This window comes from Leucoraja erinacea, chromosome 15 (genome assembly GCF_028641065.1).
Source record: "Leucoraja erinacea ecotype New England chromosome 15, Leri_hhj_1, whole genome shotgun sequence".
In the NCBI taxonomy this organism is placed as follows: domain Eukaryota; kingdom Metazoa; phylum Chordata; class Chondrichthyes; order Rajiformes; family Rajidae; genus Leucoraja; species Leucoraja erinaceus.
The window spans coordinates 33,812,460-33,831,924 of NC_073391.1; the positions used below are offsets into that span (position 1 = coordinate 33,812,460).

The 19,465-nt window shown below is 44.7% G+C and overlaps 1 protein-coding gene across 1 annotated transcript in view; it reads left to right on the forward strand.

The window, feature by feature from the left end:
- Positions 1-19,465, forward strand: part of r3hcc1l (R3H domain and coiled-coil containing 1-like) — a 208,004-nt gene that overhangs the window by 129,871 nt on the left and 58,668 nt on the right. The window contains exon 4 of the mRNA XM_055647095.1: positions 10,836-10,906. Coding sequence (XP_055503070.1) covers positions 10,836-10,906 — 71 coding nt within the window. The remainder of the gene's footprint in view (positions 1-10,835; positions 10,907-19,465) is intronic.

The window sequence follows — 19,465 nt, forward strand, 5'->3', positions numbered from 1 at the left end:
TTACGTTAGTAATCAGATTCATTGCTAAGGCAGTGTATCACTGTTACTTTTCTGTTGGAAGGAAGGGAATCAGATTTGATGATTCCTCAGTTCTGGGGAAGTATATCTATCTGTTGTTAATTACTCCGTTTCTGCGATTTTTCTTTGCGGTGACATTATGGCTTTCACTGTTTCCTTTGTGTTCTGTCTCTTTATGAAATATATTATTGATTGTGATGGTGGATAGGTTTTGGATTAATAGTGATCCAGTACCGTTAACGTCTCTGGATCAGGAGGAGCAACATTCAACTTCCTGCCCCACCCTGTGACCATGCCAACCAAGATGCCCCATTTATGCTCGTCCCATAGGCCTGCGTTTTGGCCCTTATCCCCCAATCCATGTACCTGTCCAAGTGTCTTGACCCTATGCCTTCCCTACCCCCCCTCTCTATGCCTTTCCCACTCTGTATGTTCCCCACCCACCATCCCATGTCTGCCTCACTCCGCACCCCGTCCCATTCCCCACCTCCCACCCTGTGCCTTCCCCACCCCTTAGCCAATGCCTTCCCTATCCCCCCCCCCCCCCACTCTATGCCTTCCCCAGCCCCCACACTATCTTCCCCACCCCCATCCTGATCCTTCCCCACACCTCACCCTGTACATTCCCCACTCACCTTCCCATGCCTGCCTCACTCCGCATCCCGCCCCCCACCCCGTGTTCCATAGCCCCCTCACCCCCTGCCTTCCCACCCCAACCCCACCTTCCCCACCTCCCACCCCATGCCTGCCCCACACCTCACCCTTATGAAGAACAACATCTCATTTCCATTTTCTTCCCTATTTTTGCAGCTGATTTTTTATCTCCATCACTTTCTCTTTTTTCGCTTTCTCTCTTTCTCGCCCACTCTCGCGCTCTCTCTTCTGTGTTCCCTCTCTTATGCGTTATTCCTCTCTCACGTGATCTCCCTTTTCTTGCACGCTCCCTCTCCCTCTTTTTATTTCCTCCCCTCTTCATACCAGGGTACAAAACCCAATAACCTTCCAATACCGCCTTCAATTGATTTCTGCTTGTGCGAAATTGGAGAGTCAGTATTGCAAGGCAGTGGTCTTACAGCAGATATTTGTAATGTCTGCTATAAGACCCTGTTGCAACTAGCACAATGAATACACGTCCGACATCTTGTAAGAAAGATTTAATCTCAAGCACTAACTGAAACTTCCAGAAGGTCACCTGACCTCAGTCACGAGGCACAGGCACATAAACCAGCTCTTGGCCTCAGGGGGCGCTGGCATTTACATTGCATCACATCTCCCCTTCACTTTATGTACATTACATCTCCCCATTTACTTTGTGGTCAATACAACCTATTTTCAATACTAATAACTTGAACCTTAAATCAATTTAATGTGGATAAAGTACCACAATTAACACAGTGCTGTTCATTCTACAAACTATAAAATCATTGCCTAACTATTTTACATACATAACAAGTCGAGTTGGGGGTTTTGACAATCGCCCACTTCTCGTGCGAGTCATATTCCCGACTCGTTCTGTGTTGTATTTCTGTTGTGTGTGAGTGTGGCTTGGCTCGCTTCGAGCAGGTTCCCCCAAACATTACCTTGTGATGCAGCCTGTGATTGTTCTCTTGAGTCTGGGCGATTAGCTGCTCCGTGAGGAAGAGTTTTCGCGCTCGTTTGCTGCGTGTTGCCAGGGTATGGCTCAGCTGCTTCGTGCGCAGGTCATATCTCCTTCCTGTTTCTGCGCTACTCAGTACCGCTCGGTGTAGAAATGAAGTGGCTCCGAGGGGACATGTTTTCTCGTGCAATCCGACCACGTTGCCACTTGGTTGGTTTGGCACGAAACCACACCTGATGTTGATGTTCCGGGCGCGGCAGCGGCTCGACGATTGCCTTCTCATTGAAGTATGCTGCCTGTTTTTCTTGCCGGACGGCCAGTTGTGGTCCCATGGGAGGGACATGATGTGGCAGTAGGAGCAATAGAGGCGATGGCAATTTGCTTCTTATCAGTGTACTGTTCAGTAGCTGTGAGGGGGCATAACCGCATGTCCCGTCAAGGGGGGGTGTTGCAGTATTCGAGGAAGGCGTACATAGATCACGGCCGCTGCGTTTGGCTTTCCAATTGATACCTCTTATAGTTTGCACACAGTGCTCCACCTACCCGTTGTTCTGTGGATATATGGGGCTTGAGGTGGCATGGGCAAATTCCCATTCATCCTGGAACCTGTGGAACTCAGCAGTCAAATTGTCTTGCGTTGTCTGTCATTACCAAGTCAAGAATGCCATTCCAGGCAAACATACCAGTCATCTCGCATATCACCGAATGTGACGTCATGTTTGTCAGTTCTGTTGCTGTCTCGTACAGCTGGAATGCCCTTATCCAGTCCTTATAATTCATGGCCAAGTTCCCTTGCATGGAGAGTGGTCCCGGTGGCTTGAGTCCTGCCATTCTTTTCTGTTGTTTTTTTCTTCTGACTGTAAGACCCTGTTGTGTCTAGCACAATGAATACACATCCGAAAGATTTAATCTGAAACACCAACTGAAACTTCTAGAAGGTAACCTGACCTCATTCACGAGACACAGGCATATAAACCAGCACTGCTCTTGGCCTCGGGGGGGCGCTGGCATTCACATTACATTATAGTACATCTCCCTCTTCACTTTATTTACATTACATTATTGGTTTATTATTGTCACGTATTCAGATACAATGAAAAACTTTGTTTGTGTGCTATCCAGTCAAATCAAACCATGCAGGAGTACAATCAAGCCGTACACAAGTACAACAGGCAAAGAGAAAGATACCAGAGTACAGAATATAGTGTTACTGTTGTAGAGGAAAAGTGCAATATCCGCAATGAGGTAGGTTGGAAGATTGGGACTACACTGGAGTTTATGGGAGCAGTTACAAGATTAAGCCAATTAAGTTCTTTATCCAAGATAGACACAAAAAGCTGGACTAACTCAGCGGGACAGGCAGCATCTCTGGAGAGAAAGAATGGGTGACGTTTCGGGTCAAGTTTCAGCTTCAGACTGAAGAAGGGTCTTGACCCGAAACATCACCCATTCCTTCTCTCCAAAGATGCTGTTTGTCCCGCTGAATTACTCCAGCTTTATGTGTCTATCTTCGGTTTAAACCAGCATCTGCAGTTCCTTCTTACACATACAGTGCCCTCCATAATGTTTGGGACAAAGACCCATCATTTATTTATTTGCCTCTGTATCACACATGGTTAAAGTGCACATTGTCAGATTTTATTAAAGGATATTTGAGTTTTGAGGCATTTGTTTGAACATGAGCAGATAGGATGTGTCCACTTCAGAATTCACTATGCTACTGCCATCAGCACTTGTATCATCAATGAAGATAAGTGAGCCAGTACCATCAGCAGCCATAATGCTTTGGATCTTGGGCAGTTCCTTCTCACCTTTGCCCTTGCTATCACTCTGATATGATAATCTTCGTCTCATCTGTCCACAAGACCTTTTTCTGTGGTTGCTCTTTTAAGTACTCCTTGGCAAACCGTAACCTGGTCATCCTATTTTTGTGGCTAACCAGTGGTTTGCATCTTGCAGTGTAGCCTCTGTATTTCTGTTCATGAAGTCTTCTGCGGACAGTGGTCATTGACAAAACCACACCTGAAGACTGTTTCTGATCTGTCGGACAAGTGTTTGGGGATTTTTCTTTATTATAGAGATAATTCCTCTGTCATCAGCTGTGGAGGTCTTCCTTGGCCTGCCTTTCTTCTTAATGATGTTCCAAACAGTTGATTTTGGTAAGCCTTTAATGTTTGGCCAATGTCTCTAACAGTTTTATTCTTGTTTCTCAGTCTCATAATGGTTTCTTTGACTTTCATTGGCACAACTTTGGTTCTCTTGTTGATAAACTGCAATGAAAGTTTCCAAAGGTGATGGAAAGACTGGAGGAAAGACAAGGTGCTGAGAGCTCTCTATACCTGCATTAAGGAGGCATTTAAACACACCTGAGCAATTACAAACACCTGTGAAACCATGTGTCCTAAACATTATTGTTGAAGCCATTTATGTTTAGGCTAGCTACTGTTGGCATATTATATTATTTTGTCTAGATATATCTTGCAGTATTGTTTTGAGCACTTGGGGGCGGTCATTAGATGCACAGAGGGGCGTATACATATGGGTATAGTGAACAGAGGGGGTGATCAGACCAGGCACAGGGGTGGAGAGTATACAGTACTCACCAGATCGGGGAGAACAGCAAGCTACAACTTGTATGCGGAATGAGGAAAACCTGGTACGTTCATCTCTTTGTTTGTACAACTACTTCAATAAAGAACTGGAAATAACGACTGGAAGATCTGATCTTTTTGGTCTGCTTAAGATAACTCCTACTAACCTGTGTAGTAATGGCAAAGGGACGTTGGACACTGGAAGAATTGGAAATTTGGCATTACATCTAAGTGAGAACTGGCTCCATGAGTGAAACTGGAGCTTGTGAATCATTCAAACGGAACAAAGGATTGTTTTATTTCACAAGCCTGACGCCGCCACACCAGATCAACTGGACAAGGTCCCCACCTGCGCTAATCTGACTAACGAAGATTGGAAATCTCGAAAACCAATGCGCAGGGAGAGAGTGAGTGAGTACGTACAGCATTAAGCTTTATTGGAGAAGCTATATATGATAAGCTGTATTGTAAAACGGCTACTAAAATGGAGAATTGAGAAGTGACCTTGAGAATCAGAGCGATATCAGTTGTTTGAAACACCAGCCGCAGGCCTACTCTTTATGTCAACGTGTCTTAAAGGGATAGTGAGCAGTATGTCTAAAACTCAGTCACAAGGTGGCGATGTTGGAAAGCAAGCTACAAACTCCATTGCTGAAAGTGCTATACAACAGTGTTGCAAACTCAGAAAAAATTGGACCAGATGACAGTGTTTCAAATATCTCAAAACCAAAATCAAGCCACAAACCTAGTTCTTCATTATGTGCATCTTCGACGGCCTCTGCTCGCTTACAAGCTCAGGCAGAAAAGGCTGCTCTCTTGGAACGGGCTGCCGCCATGAAAAAAAAAAACACAAGCTTGAGGCACAGAGCAGTTGAAAAGAGAGACTGAGGCATAAGAAGAACAGTTGGAAAGGGAGATGGAACAGCTGGAAGGGAGATGGAACAGCTGGAACTAGAGATGGAGCTGGTAGCAACCAATGCAAGGACCAATGTGCTGAGGACAAGAGATCAAGAAGAAGTGGTCACACATTGGGGCGGTGTCCACAGATCAAGAACACAGGGCACAGAGAAAGAATAGACTTCTCAAAAGAGAAGGGAGTCTGCTTTTGGTGTTTGAAGATAGGGCACATGAGCAAAGACTGCAAGAGTTGTTTGACTTGTGATGTGTGCAACTTCATATTGGAATACTTCACATTGAACAGAAGAAGAAAGATAAGAAGCCAGAGCATGCAGAATAGAATGAGAAGCCAATTGTGAGTAATGCTGTGTGGTCATATTGGGGCCAGTGAAGAAACCTGCATCTTCTCCATAGGTCCAGTAGAGGTAAAGAGCCACAAGGGGGACACAGTGTTGCAAACATACACATTTTTGGATCATTGAAGTTCATCTGCCTTTTGCACAGAAAGCTTGATGAGAAGGCCGAACATTACAGTGCAAAAGACTAGAATTGTCTTGCGTACCATGAACCAAGTGAAGCCTGTGATCAGTCATCATATCTCAGGTTTGGAAATATCTAGTCTGGACAAAGACGACTTTATACAACTATCTGATATGTTCACACATAAGACCATGCCTGTTTCTCAGCTAAACATTCCCAGACAGGAAGACCTGATACAGTGGCCTTACTTGAAGGATATCAAGATTCCTGAAATAGGCTCTGGCATCGACTTGCTCATCGGACCAAACGCTTCAAAGGTATTGGAAACGTGGGAGCTGGTCAACAGCTATGGGGATGGACCATTCGCCAAGTGGACATGATTGGTGTGGGTCATCTATAGTCCCCTGAGAAAGGACAAGCAAGAATGAAACTTGCTACCTTGCTGCTGCTGTCAATCGAATATCCATTGTAAACCTAGAGGAGCTACTGGTCAAACAATACAATCACGACTTCAGTGAAAGAACCAGCGAGGAAACAGAGGTAATGTCCAGAGAAGAGAATCGCTCAGCAAAGATGATAGATGGACAGTATTGTCTAGACTTACCTTTCAAACAAGAAAGTGTCAGCATGCCAAATAACCGTTGCATTGCAGAGCAGCTCACCCAGAGCTTGAAACGCAGGTTTGGCAAGAATAAGAAATGTCATGATGAATATACATCTTTCCTCACAGAAATGATTGACAATGGTTATGCTGAAATGGTACCAGTGGACCAGCTGAATCGAAGTGATGGAGAAATCTGGTACATCCCTCACCACGGGGCGTATCACTCAAGGGAAGGGACCTTAAGGGTGGTCTTTGACTGTGGAGCAGTCTTCAAAGAAACATCACTTCACTGCCAACTGCTGCAGGGTCTAGACCTTACCAACTCACTCATAGGAGTTCTCATCAGATTCAGACAAGAACCGGTTGCTTTGATGGTTGATATCAAAGCAATGTTCCATCAGGTTACGGTATCAGAAAAGCATATTGGCTATTTGCGATTCCTGTGGTGGTCCGAGGGCGATGTGCAGCAAGATCTTGTTGAATACCAGATGAAGGTACATCTTTTTGAAGCCGTGTCGTCACCAAGTTGTGCAAACTTTGCATTAAGGAAGACCGCTGAAGACAACTAGGCACACTTTCCAGCAGAGGTGACAAACACAGTAAAGAACAACTTCTATGTAGATGATTGTTTAAAATCCATGCGTTCGGAATAGGAAGCAGTTCAAATGGCAAGAGACCTGCCTTCCCTCTGCCAAATGGGAGGATTCATGCTGTCAAAGTGGATCAGCAACAGCCATGCTGTATTGGCAACTATTCCACAAGAAAACAGAGCCAAGGAGACCAGGGAGTTGGACAAAGACAACCTGCCAATGGAAAGAGCACTGGGATTGCACTGGTGCTTTGAAACAGATGTGTTCAAGTTCAGAATTGCTGTACAGAAACAACCATACACAAGACGGGTCATCTTGTCCGCGCCGGCTTTATATACGACCCTTTAGGATTTCTAGCACCATTTACTCTGCCAGCCAAGCTGATCATGCAGGAGCTCTGTAAGGAAAGACTCGGATGGGATGAAAACATACCCCAAACCATCTCTCAGCAATGGACAGGATGGTTATCAGATCTCAACAAGATGGTGGGATTGAAAGTGAACCGGTGCATGAAGCCTGCAAGCTTTAGTCAAATCAGATATGCACAGCTGCACCAGACGCAAGCGAAAGTGGCTACAGTACTGTTTCATATCAAAGACTGGAAGACAATACCAAAGAAGTGCATGTTGCATTCACAATGGGAAAATCCAGAGTGGCACCATTAAAACAAATGACGATTCCCAGAATGGACCTTAGAGCTGCAATCCTAGCTGTCAGAGTGGACATAATACTGCGTAAGGAATTGCAGTTTCAACTGGACAAATCCATCTTCTGGACCGATAGCACAACAGTGCTTAAGTACACCAACAACAAAACCAAACGCTTCCAAACATTTGTAGCAAACAGGTTCTCTTTTGTAAGTGTTACTACTGATGTATCACAATGGAGATATGTTGGCACAAAGGAAAATCCTGCAGATGAAGCCTCTAGAGGACTAACAGCAGATTGCTTCTTAAGCAATAAGAGATGGATCAAGGGACCAGAGTTTCTCTGTAAGCCAGACTGAGAATGGCCAAAACTTCACTTGGAACCTGCAATCTCTGCTAATGATCCAGAAATCAAGCAAGACGTCACAATGAAGGTCACTGTCAAGGATCTATTGAACCCCACAAACTCTCTGATTACCTATTTCTCATCATGGAGGAATGTGAAGACTGCGGCAGCTTGGCTTCTTAAAGTAAGGACAACACTCTTGCACTTGACTTGAAAAAGAAAGGAGATTGAGACTGCTATAAGTAGCTTTGAAAAGGATCCTGGCAAACTAAAAGAAAAGATTGATAAGGAGATGCAAGTCTTTAAGGCAACATTTCGCGGACAGTGTTTATGTCCTGAAGATCTTCTCCAAGCAAAAAGCACAGTCATCTCTTTCAGTCAAAGACAAAGATTCGAAGAAAAGCTATCAGTATTAGAAGCTGGTAAAAATGGAGTCAAAAGAAGCAGTCATTTGTACAAGCTAGATCGGGTGCTGAACAATGCACTTCTGAGAGTAGGTGGTCGCCTGAATAGACTAGTGATGCCTGAAGAGGCCAAACATTCTAATATTCTCTCAAAGGACCTTCACATAACACTACTATTATGACATATCCATGAACAGCTTGGACATGGAGGATGAAATCATATGCTGTCTCGCCACCGTAAAGGATACTGGATTGTCTGCTGCAAGAAAGGTTATAACAGACTGTAAACGACAACGGGGAAGAGTTGGAGAACAAAAAATGGCAGACTTGCCCCTGGAGAGGATTCTACCTGACAAGCCTCCATTTACAGATATAGGAGTAGACCTATAGAGATCAAGAGAGGACAAAGTATTGTTAAAAGGTATGATGTAATCTTCACCTGCATGGCAAGCAGGGCAGTACATCTTGAAGTTGCATCTACACTTGACACAGACTCCTGCATCCATGCACTACGAACATTCATCTGTCAACGAGGTCAAGTTTCATCTTTAAGATCAGACAATGGCAATCGGACAAATTTTATCGGAGCGGAAATGGAATTGAGAGAAGCACTCGATGGCTTGAATCAGGACAAGATCCAGAATTATATGCTTCAGCGAGGGATAAGGTGGAACTTTAATCCTCCAGCAGGATCCCATCACGGCGGTGTTTGGGAACGATTGATTCGTATGCTTCGAAGTGTGTTGCACTCTGTTCTTAAAGAACACGTTCTGGATGATGAATGATTGCAAACTTAATTTGTGAAGTTGAAGCTATTTTAAATGATCGATCCATTACCAAGTGTTCTGATGATCCAATGGACCTGGAAACACTTACACCAAACAGTCTTCTTCTGTTGAAGACCAAGCCAATACTACCACGTGGACTCTTTGTGAAGGAAGACTTGTACATTAAACGCAGATGGAGACAGGTGCAAAATATGGCAGATCTTTTTTGGAAATGGTGGACACAAGAATACCTGCCTGTAATCCAAGAACGACAACGATGGTCAAGGGTGAGGAGAATCTTTGCTCCTGGTGCCATTGTTGTGGTGGTTGATTCTACTGCACCACGAGACTCCTGGCTAATGGGCAGAATATTGGAGACCCATACCAGACACACAGTTGTGCGCACAGTTCGATTTCAGACTAGGAACAACATCTTGGAAAGACCGATAACTAAGATATGTCTGCTCCAAGAAGCTGAGACCTAGGTGCAGCAAGAAGAAGGATAAGAAGGAGGAAGAGAAGAAGATTGAAGAATCCCAAAAGAAGATTAAATGCAGTACATAGTACATACCTTTGTTTTTGATAATATGTAAAGCTTTTATAGCTCCTTTTAATGTTTATTGATAATTGTTTTGTTAAATATGTGGAACAATTAGGGGCCAGTGTGTAGGATCCATTTATGTTTAGGCGAGCTACTGTTGGCACATTATATTATTTTGTCTCAATATATCTTGCAGTATTGTTTTGGACACTTGCGGGCGGTCATTAGATGCACAGAGGGGTGTATACATATGGGCATAGTGGACGGGGGGGGGTGATCGGACCAGGCACAGGGGTGGGGAGTACAGTACTCACCAGATTGGGGAGAACAGCAAGCTACAACTTGTATGCAGAATAAGGAAAATCTGGTTCGTTCATCTCTTTGTTTGTACAACTACTTCAATAAAGAACCAACTAAACTGGAAATAACGACTGGAAGATCTGTTCTTTTTGGTCTGTGTAAGATCACTCCTACTTACCTATGTAATAATGGCAAAGGAACGTTAGACACTGGAAGAATTTGAAATTTGCATTTACAATTATGGTGCCTGAAAGGGGGAGGGTGGGTAGGCTACTATAAACACTGCTGTAATTTCTACATGGGAAAACCAAAATGTATAAAAATACCCTTTAATAAAATCTGACAATGTGCACTTTAACCACATGTGATTTTTTTTTCTACTACAAATCTCAAATTATGGAGTACAGAGGCAAATAAATATATGATGGATCTTTGTCCAAAACATTATGGAGGGCACTGTAAGTTCTTTACCCAAATGCATAACTCTTAATTTCTCCTTCTTTAACCCTCAAGATCAATTCAACGCTCGCTTGTTAAAGTAAGTATATAAACCAAGACCAGTTGGGGCAGCACAGTGCCGCAGCTGGTAGAACCGATGTCTCACGGCGCCAGAGACCCAGGCTAAATCCTGACCACGGGTGCTGTCCTTATGAAGTTTACCTGTTCTCCCTGTGACTGCGTGGGTTTCTTCCAGGTTTCCCCTCACATTCCAAAGATGTCCAGTTTTTTAGGTCATTTGGCCCTCTGTAAATTGCCCCTGTTGTGTGGGGAGTGGATAAGCAAGCGGATTAACATAGAACTAGTGTGAACTGGTGGTCAATGGTCGGCATGTAGTCAGTGGGCCGAAGGAACTGTTTCCATGCTGTATCTCTAAACGAAACCAAACCAAACAGTGATTAGCAAAGTTCATTCAAATCATGCCTTTACTAACCATACAGTTGGGTACTCTGAATGTTTGTCTCTGCGTGTCTCAATAGACCTGATTATAACAGCTGTCTAATTCTTCTTTGGAAATGTTTGAACTCTTAATAACTGTGAGTGCTTTTTTGGCAGGAAAAAAGGATTCGATATCAAATGGGTGGATGACACGCATGCATTGGGTTTATTTTCAAGTGCAATTGCAGGTATGTTTGAGTTCTAACTAAATGATTGTTCTATATTTGAACTTTTCCAGCGGGGATTTTTATGTATGGCACAAACTAAAGTTCAGAATCAAAAATTTTGTCAGTGGGAAATTTGTTCTCCCTGTGATCGCATGGGTTTTCTCCCGTTGCTCCATTTTTTTTCTCTAACATTCTAAAGACTTACAGGTTTTTAGGTTAATTGACATTAGTAAAAATTGTAAATTGTCCCTAGGATAGTGTTAGTTTACGGAATGGTTGCTGGTCGGCATGAACTCAGTGGACCGAATGGCCTGTATCCGCATTGTATCTCTGAAGTATTAAAGTAAGACGGAACAGTGGTGTGGTGAGCATTTTGTTTCATTTTGACATGTTTGTTTATTGTATATTGTCACATGTACCAAGGTAGAGTGAAAAGTATTTTGTTGCGTGCTATCTAGTCAGTGGAAAGACTATGCATGGTTGCAATCAAGTCATACACAGTATACAGAAGAAAGGGAATAATGTCTTGTGCAAGATAAGGTCCAGTGAAGTCCAATTAAAGATAGTCCGAAGGTTTCCAATGAGGTAGAGGTCGGTCAAGACCGCTCTCTAGTTGGTTTAGCCCGTTCTTTCTGTTCTAAGTTATGGGTCTGTCCTACTTTCACGACCTAATTCACGACCTCTGCCGAGTTTGCCCTTGACTCGTACTCGCAGCATGGTTGTCACGAGGTCGTAGGGGGTCGTAGGTAGGTCGTGGGTGCTCGTGGCAATATGTAGGTCGGGGTGGTTTTTTTGATGAAATGATGAAAAATGTCCACGAGTAAAAAAGATTGTGAAAGTGGGATAGGCCCTTAAGAGCTGATGAACAGCAAAGCAACGTGCAAATTTCCCATATTGTAAGGATTTGGGGTTGAAAACCTAATTTTTTCAATCACTGCCAGGATGCATTGCTGAAATGTAAACAAAAAATGCTGGAAATGTTTAACGGGTGAGGCAGTGGCGATGAAAAGAAAAAGGAAGTTAACATTTGGTCGGCAAGTGCAAGTTGGGCCAAAGGGCCAGTTTCGGTGTCCCATCAGTCTATGTCAGGACAGTGGTCCATCCTCAAAAGTTGGATGAACCTGGAATTCTAATGAAGGGACGTTGCACTTAAATATGTTTCTTGCTCGGAGAGTGCTTCTGATCAGATGGATGTTTTTTGTATCTTTTTTCCCAGGTTTCCAGTATTCACAGTATTTTGCCTCAGTACACCTCAATAAGGTCACCCCTGAGCCTTTTGTACTCCAAAAATGGTCCCAAAGTTCTCCCTATAACTCAAGCCCAGGTAATATCCCAGTGAAGATAGACACAAAATTCTGGAGTAACTCAGCGGGTCGGGCAGCATCTCTGGAGAAAAGGAATAGGTGATATTTTGGGTTGGGTTTGGATCAACATATCAGACAAATACTGTACATTAATACAATCAAGTTTTTGAACTACAGGGAATACGAATCAAATCTACAGGAAGGAAAATCGGTAAGTCTGGCACTAACATTAACAAAAAATACCATTCCTAAAATTAAATGGAAGGGCACATGGTTAGAAAAATCAGTAACATCTTAAATATATTCTAAAGAGTCTCCTTTACTTGCAGGCGGTTTCATTTTTGGATTAATTTCTTAAAAAGCTGATCCTTGTTTCTGTCCTTAAAAAAGAGCAAAGTGCTGGAGGGAATTCAGCGACTCAGGCAGTATCTGTGCAGAGAAAAAAGGCGACGTTTCACGTTCGGGCACTTCTTCATACTCGAACCATCATCCAGAGATGCCGCCTGAGCCGCTGTGTTCCTCCAGCACTTTGTGTGTTGCTCGAGATCCCAGCTTCTGCAGTCTCTTGTGTCTCTTTGCTTCCGACCTGTTATCGTGTATTCCGTTTGTTCACCACGGGTAAACATCCGTACGTGTTCATACAGACACAAGACAACACCTGGATGTGGCGGGGGGGGTGGGGGGGGAGAAACTTTTCCAATCTGTATGTATAAAGGTCCAATGTTAATTTGGGAGTACATTTTATTTCACGGGAGGTTATTTGAATTTTGCATTAGGTGCAGCCAGCTGTTGTCTGCTGATAACTAAAATGTGCCTGGCATTTGAATAAATGCTTCTGATTCTTGTCATTTTTTTTGCTGCCTTTTTGCAAGCAACATGTGTAAAGTGACTAACGAGTGCTCACTTCATCATGTTTCCTTCAGAGAGTTGCTTTGCACTCATCAAGCTGAGTGATGTTGGTGCTAAAAATTAAAATGCACTTCCTTTTTTTTGTCAAAGGTAGATTTGCATTGATGGATTGTCAGATGCAACAGATGCACGGCGTTCCTTCATTTGACAACCTTCGTTGTTATAAATAGATCATCAGAAACCCACCTACATTTGTTATAAACCTTGTGAACTACAAATAAACCTAAAAGCCAAATGGACAAACTCCCTTTAAGAAACTGGACCGGCTCTGCAGTTTCTATTCCACTGGGAAGTAAATAGGAGTGAGCACTGCAGAGACTTTGAGAATCACTCTAAATGTAATGCCTCGGACTGAAAAAGAGTTATAGGAACATTAACATAAGGTAGACACAAAATGCTGGAGTAACTCAACGGGACAAGCAGCATCTCTGGAGAGAAGGAATGGGTGACGTTTCCGGTCGAGACCCTTCTTCAGGCTGATGTCGGGAGTGGGCGGGACAGAGATAGAATGTAGTTGGAGACAGTAAGACTGGTGGGAGAACTGGGAAGGGGGAGGGGATGGAGGGAGAGTGAGAGCAAGGGCTACTTGAAGTTAGAGAAGTCAATGTTCAAACCCTTGGGGTGTAAGTTATGAGGCGCTGCTCCTCCAATTTGCGGTGGTCCTCACTCTGGCCATGGGTGAGGTCCAGGACAGAAATGTCAGATTCGGGAGTTGAATTGCTCAGCCACCGGGAGATCAGATTGGTTATTGCGAACCGAGCGGAGGTGTTGGGCGAAGCGATCGCCAAGCCTACGCTTGGTCTCACCGATGTAAAGCAGCTGACATCTAGAGCAGCGGATGCAATAGATGAGGTTGGAGGAGGTGCAGGTGAACCTCTGCTGCACCTGGAAAGACTGCTTGGGTCCTTGAATGGAGTCAAGGGGGGAGGTAAAACGACAAGTGTAGCATTTCCTGCAGTTGCAAGGGAAAGTGCTAGGAGAAGAGGTGGTTTGGGTGGGAAGGGACAAATTGACCAGGGAGTTACGGAGGAGCGGTCTCTGCGGAAAGCAGACAGAGGAGGAAATGGGAAGATGAGGCTAGTGGTGGGATCCCGTTGGAGGTGGCGAAAATGTCGGAGGATTATTTGTTGTATGTGACGGCTGGTAGGGTGGAAGGTGAGGACAAGGGGGACTCTGCCCTTGTTACGAGTGGGGGGATGGGGAGTGAGAGCAGAATTGCGGGGTATAGAAGAGACCCTGGTGAGAGCCTCATCTATAGTAGAAGAGGGGAATCCCCGTTCCCTGAAGAATGAGGACATCTCCGATGCCCTGGTATGGAACACCTCATCCTGGGTGCAGATGTGGCACAGACGGAGGAATTGGGAGTAGGGGATGGAGTCCTTACAGAAAGCAGGGTGGGAAGAAGTATAGTCCAGATAGCCATGGGAGTCAGTGGGTTTATAGTGGATGTCGATCAGTAGTCTATCACCTGCGAAGGAAATAGTGAGGTCTAGAAATGGTAGGGAAATGTCGGAAATGGTCCAGATGTATCAATCAATCAATCAACCTTTATTGTCATCTTGCAAGCAACAAGTACAGTGCAAAATGAAAAGACGTTTCCCAGTGAATAGCGGAGCCTCGCACATGAAATTTAAAACACTTCTCACATAATAACACTAAAAAAAACAATCCAGTCCCTGATGGAACAGAATAAATAGTTAAAATCAGGTAAAAAAAACACAATGTTAAAATACAGTAAACCAATCATAAAAAAATGTCCGGGGCCGCTGATTTAAGTGGCCAGTGCCAGTTATTAAAGTGTCCGTGCCAGCCGCAGAGTCAAGTCAAGTGACTGTGAGTGCAGAGTGACTGTTTAGCAGCCTCACAGCCTGTGGTAGGAAGCTGTTTAGCAGCCTCATAGTCCGGGCTTTGATGCTTCGATATCTCTTGCCTGATGGCAAGAGATCCAGGTGTGTGTGGAGGGGGTGCAGTTTGTCCTTGGCAATTCTCTGTGCTTTCTTCAGACAGCGGCTCTGGTAGCGGTATCTGAGTGCAGGATGAAAGTTAGTGGTGAAATGGATGGTCAGTGAGTTGTGTGTGGGTGCAGGAGGTGGCACCAATGCAGTTGTTGATGTAGCGGAGGTAGAGTTTGGGGATAGGGCCCTGGTACGCCTCGAACAAAGATTGTTCGACGTACCCTACAAAGAGACAGGCATAGCTAGGGCCCAGGCGCGTGCCCATAGCTACGCCTTGTATTTGGAGGAAATGGGAGGAGTCAAATGAAAAGTTGTTAAGGCGAAGTGGCGGAGGAGAGTATCAGTAGACGGGGATTGGTTGGTTCTGCGGTCGAGGACGAGGACGAAAAGGAAGGCTTTAAGACCCTCCTGGTGGGGGATGGAGGTATAGAGTGACTGGACATCCATGGAGATGAGGGAATGGGGGCCTGGAAAACGGAAGTCATGGAGTAGACGAAGAGCATGTGAGGCGTCTTGAATGTAGGTGGGGAGGGATTTAACCAGGGGGGATAGGATGGAGTCGAAGTATGTGGAAATAAGTTTGGTGGGACAAGAACAGGCGGAAACAATGGGTCTGGCAGGACAGTCAGGGTTGTGGATTTTGATAGTGCTAGAGATAGTGGCCTGGTGCTCATCTGTGGGGTCATAGTCCAAGGATAAGTAGGAGGAGGTGTCTGAGAGTTGGGAGCTGTTCTGTTTCCTCGTGTTCTGCTTCTGGAGCTGAAGAGCTGTAATTTAAGCTCTTGCCTCACCAATCATTCACTTCCGCTAAACTGAATTGGATGGAGACCACGTCCTTTCCACAGACAGAACAAAGAGGGAGAGAAGTACTCGTTCTTGTGTTGTTTGCAATGCAATGCCAGGTGTCAGGACTGACACTCCCTGGCTCGGGTCTCTCCTCCAAAGAAGCATCACCCCATTCTGCAGCAGTGTGACTGTGCATGTGGGATAATGGATGACTGTCGGATAGCTGCAAAGCCATCATTCATTTGAGCGGGTTCTCGATGGCGTAAATTGTGACAATGATGTGTTTGAGTAGTTTACTAACAGATGCAGACTGCGGGGTTTATCATTGGCTGACAGGCTATCATTCCTTCCCCACTGGATGGTCTGAATAGTAAGTGGAGATAGTGTGAGCCACCTGTCTGAAATCAATTGCATTAGGGCAGTAAGGTTAAAGCCAAAATAACTAGAGTTTTAAATTAGGCAGCGCAGAGAATGCTGGAATTACGCAGTGGACGAGTTGGCATATGAAAGATTTGCAATGTGGGTGGATTCTAAATTATCTCAAAGCTATTACAGCTGCAGAGTTGCTGCCTCACAGCGCCAGAAGCCAGGGTTCGATCCTGACGTCCAATGCTGCCTGTGTGTGGAGTTTGCACGTTCTCTCTGTGACCGCGGGGGTTTCCTTCGGGAGCTCCACATTCCTCGCATACCACAAAGACGTGCGGGTTTGTAGGTTAATGATCCCTCGGTAAATTGCCCGTAGTATGTAGGGAGTGGATGAGAAAGGGGATAACATAGAACTAATGTGAAGGGGTGATCAATGATTGGAGTGGACTACACTCCTGAGGCAGCGTGATGGGTAGATGGAGTCGACGGTGGGGGGGTTTGTGTGATGGACTGGGCTACATCCATTTTGCAGTGTCGGGCAGAGCCTTTTCCAAACCAAGTTTGATACTCATTCGCGAACCCAACCAATATCTGGGGCCGAGCCGCTCCGTGAGTGCAGAGAGATGCCATAGAGCTGGAGTTATCATCCACCCATGGGATGACCCAAGGGAGAGTAATGGTCTGAGCTGTTAAGATAAAGTAAATTATGCAAAAGATTAAAGTTCCACATCTACTCTGTTCATGTAGCACAGCAGTTAAATAGTTCGCACGAGGTTGCTATGAATATTAACTTTAAATGAACTGTGTTGATGTGGAAATTTTGACTGCTTATGGTCGTTGTGAACTCATTCTGCAGGTGAAATGTTAAATTGCATGCTGCGATTTTTAGCTTGTCAGATAATTCTCGTGAAGATCACTCCCAGAAGTGAGTGCTCGCTGCTGTAGACTCTAAGTGTTAATATCGTCCAGGGTCAAACATCAGAAATTATACCCTGTTGGTATAATTCTCCCATCAGCGCCCTTTTACATTCTCCAGGCAACAACCAGTTGGCCCACTCTCAAAGCAGATTTATTCACTGTTTAAAAAAAAAACAAGCACAAGATCTAAATAGCAGATATTTAACATCTTGCTCTTGGTTCAGAAATAATAAAATACATAATGCTTTGCTAACCCTCTTAATAAAACAGGATCTGAATCAGTGTTTGCAATATAATTTATAAATCAAGATGCATATACCACATGAAGATCTCAAATGCTTTTTAGTGAACGGAATATAAAAACCTTGAACACAGGCTGCAGAATATATTTAGGTACAATGCCTCATATTCCGCTTGGGTAGCTACAACCCAACGGTATAAGTTCATAAGTTCCAGGAGCAGGATTAGACCATTGAGTCTACTCTGCCACTCAATCATGGCTCATCTAACCCTCTCAACCCCATTCTCCTGCCTTCTCCCCATAACCTCTGACACCCATACTAATCAAGAATCTCTCAATATCTGACAAAAATACCCAATAACGGCCTCCACAGTTGCCTGTGGCAATTAATTCCACAGAAATTGGGCGGGAGATTGCAACCTTCACGTGGTCTGCCCTGTTTCCACGAATGTAATCAACCTGGCGTGCACAATCAAATAAGATCAAATAGAACTAGTTGTCCTACAACTTTAGGCTATGCACGCCATAAACAAGAAGATGACTAAAGAAATTCCTCCTCATCTCCTTTCTAAAGGTGCTTCCTTTTATTCTGAGGCTAACAAAACCGAACGGTTAACTTTAGGCAACATCACCCCACTCCTTATCCACCCCCCCCCCCTCCATGCCCATTAACTCGTATCCCTTCATCCAGCATCACATCGCTCTCCTCCTTCTTATACCCCTTTGTCTCCTTCTCATCTCTAGCCTTTGCTCACCTATCTGCCAAACAACCCCCTCATCCCCTCACCTGTACACACGATCACTTGCCAGGCTTTGTCCTTCCACCCTCTCACTTTTCCACAGTTCTCCCCCCCTTTGTACAATAGTCTGAGGAAGGCTCCTGATCCAAAACGTCACCTCTCCACATTCTCCAAAGATGCTGCCTAACCTGCTGAGTTACTCCAGCACTCTGTCTTCTTTTGTAAACTAGCATCTGATGTTCCTTGTTTCTAGAGGACAGTTGCGTCATCTCACACTAATAGCCCTGTCCCATGGTACGAGTTCATTCCAAGAGCTCTCCCGAGTTTTAAATAAATCAAACTCGTGGTAAGCACGGAGAATGAACGTAGCGATTACGTCGGAGCTCGGGGACGTCTCTTAGCGGCTCGTAACGCTAACGGCAGGTACTCGGGAAGACTCGCTAACGGCAGGTTATTATTCGCAGAACGGCAGAATAAGACTCGCTAAAAGCAAGGGAAAACTCGTGAAGATTTTTCAACATGTTGAAAAATGTCCACGAGAGCCCCGAGTACCGACGAGTGGCCATTACCGTAAATCTCCGAGTTCGAATCAGGGCAAGCACGGGAGAGCTCTTGGAATGAACTCGTACCGTGGGACAGGGCTTTAAAGACTAGAGTGAAAAGATCGAGCTCAAACCCTATGTAGCTTTGAGGGAGTGTTGCTCTTGGTAATCATAAAATATTCTATAGCACTATTTCAAAGAAGAGCTAATGAGTTCTTGTTACCCTTGCACTTTATTATCCTTGGATTAACATCGGTAGAACAAATTATTTAATAATTACTGCATTGCAATATACGGCAGCTTGCTGTGTCTGGGCCTAGTCCCAACCTGAAACATCACCAATCCATGTTCTCCAGAGATGCTGCCTGACCCGCTGAGTTACACCAGCACTTTGTATCTTTCCAGCATCTGCAGTTCCTTATTTCTATTATTTTACTTTAGTTTGGAGGCACAAAGAGGAAACAGGCCCTTCGGCCCACTAAGTCCGTGCCGACCAATGATTACCTGTACACTGGTTCATCCATTCCCTACATACTAGGGATGTAGACTTACAGAAGCCTACAAACCTGAGATAGACACAAAGTACTGGAGTAACTCAGCGGGTCAGGCAGCATCTCTGGAGAAAAAGAATGGGTGACGTTTCGGGTCGGAACCCTTCATACCTTCTCCCCTTTGGAGTGTGTGAGGAAACCGGAGCACCTGAGGAAGTCCACGCGGTCACGAGGAGCATGTACAAACTCCATAGAGACAGCACCCGTAGTCAGGATTGAACCCGGGTCTCTGGCTGCTGTTGTAAGGCAGCAACTCTACCGCTGTGTC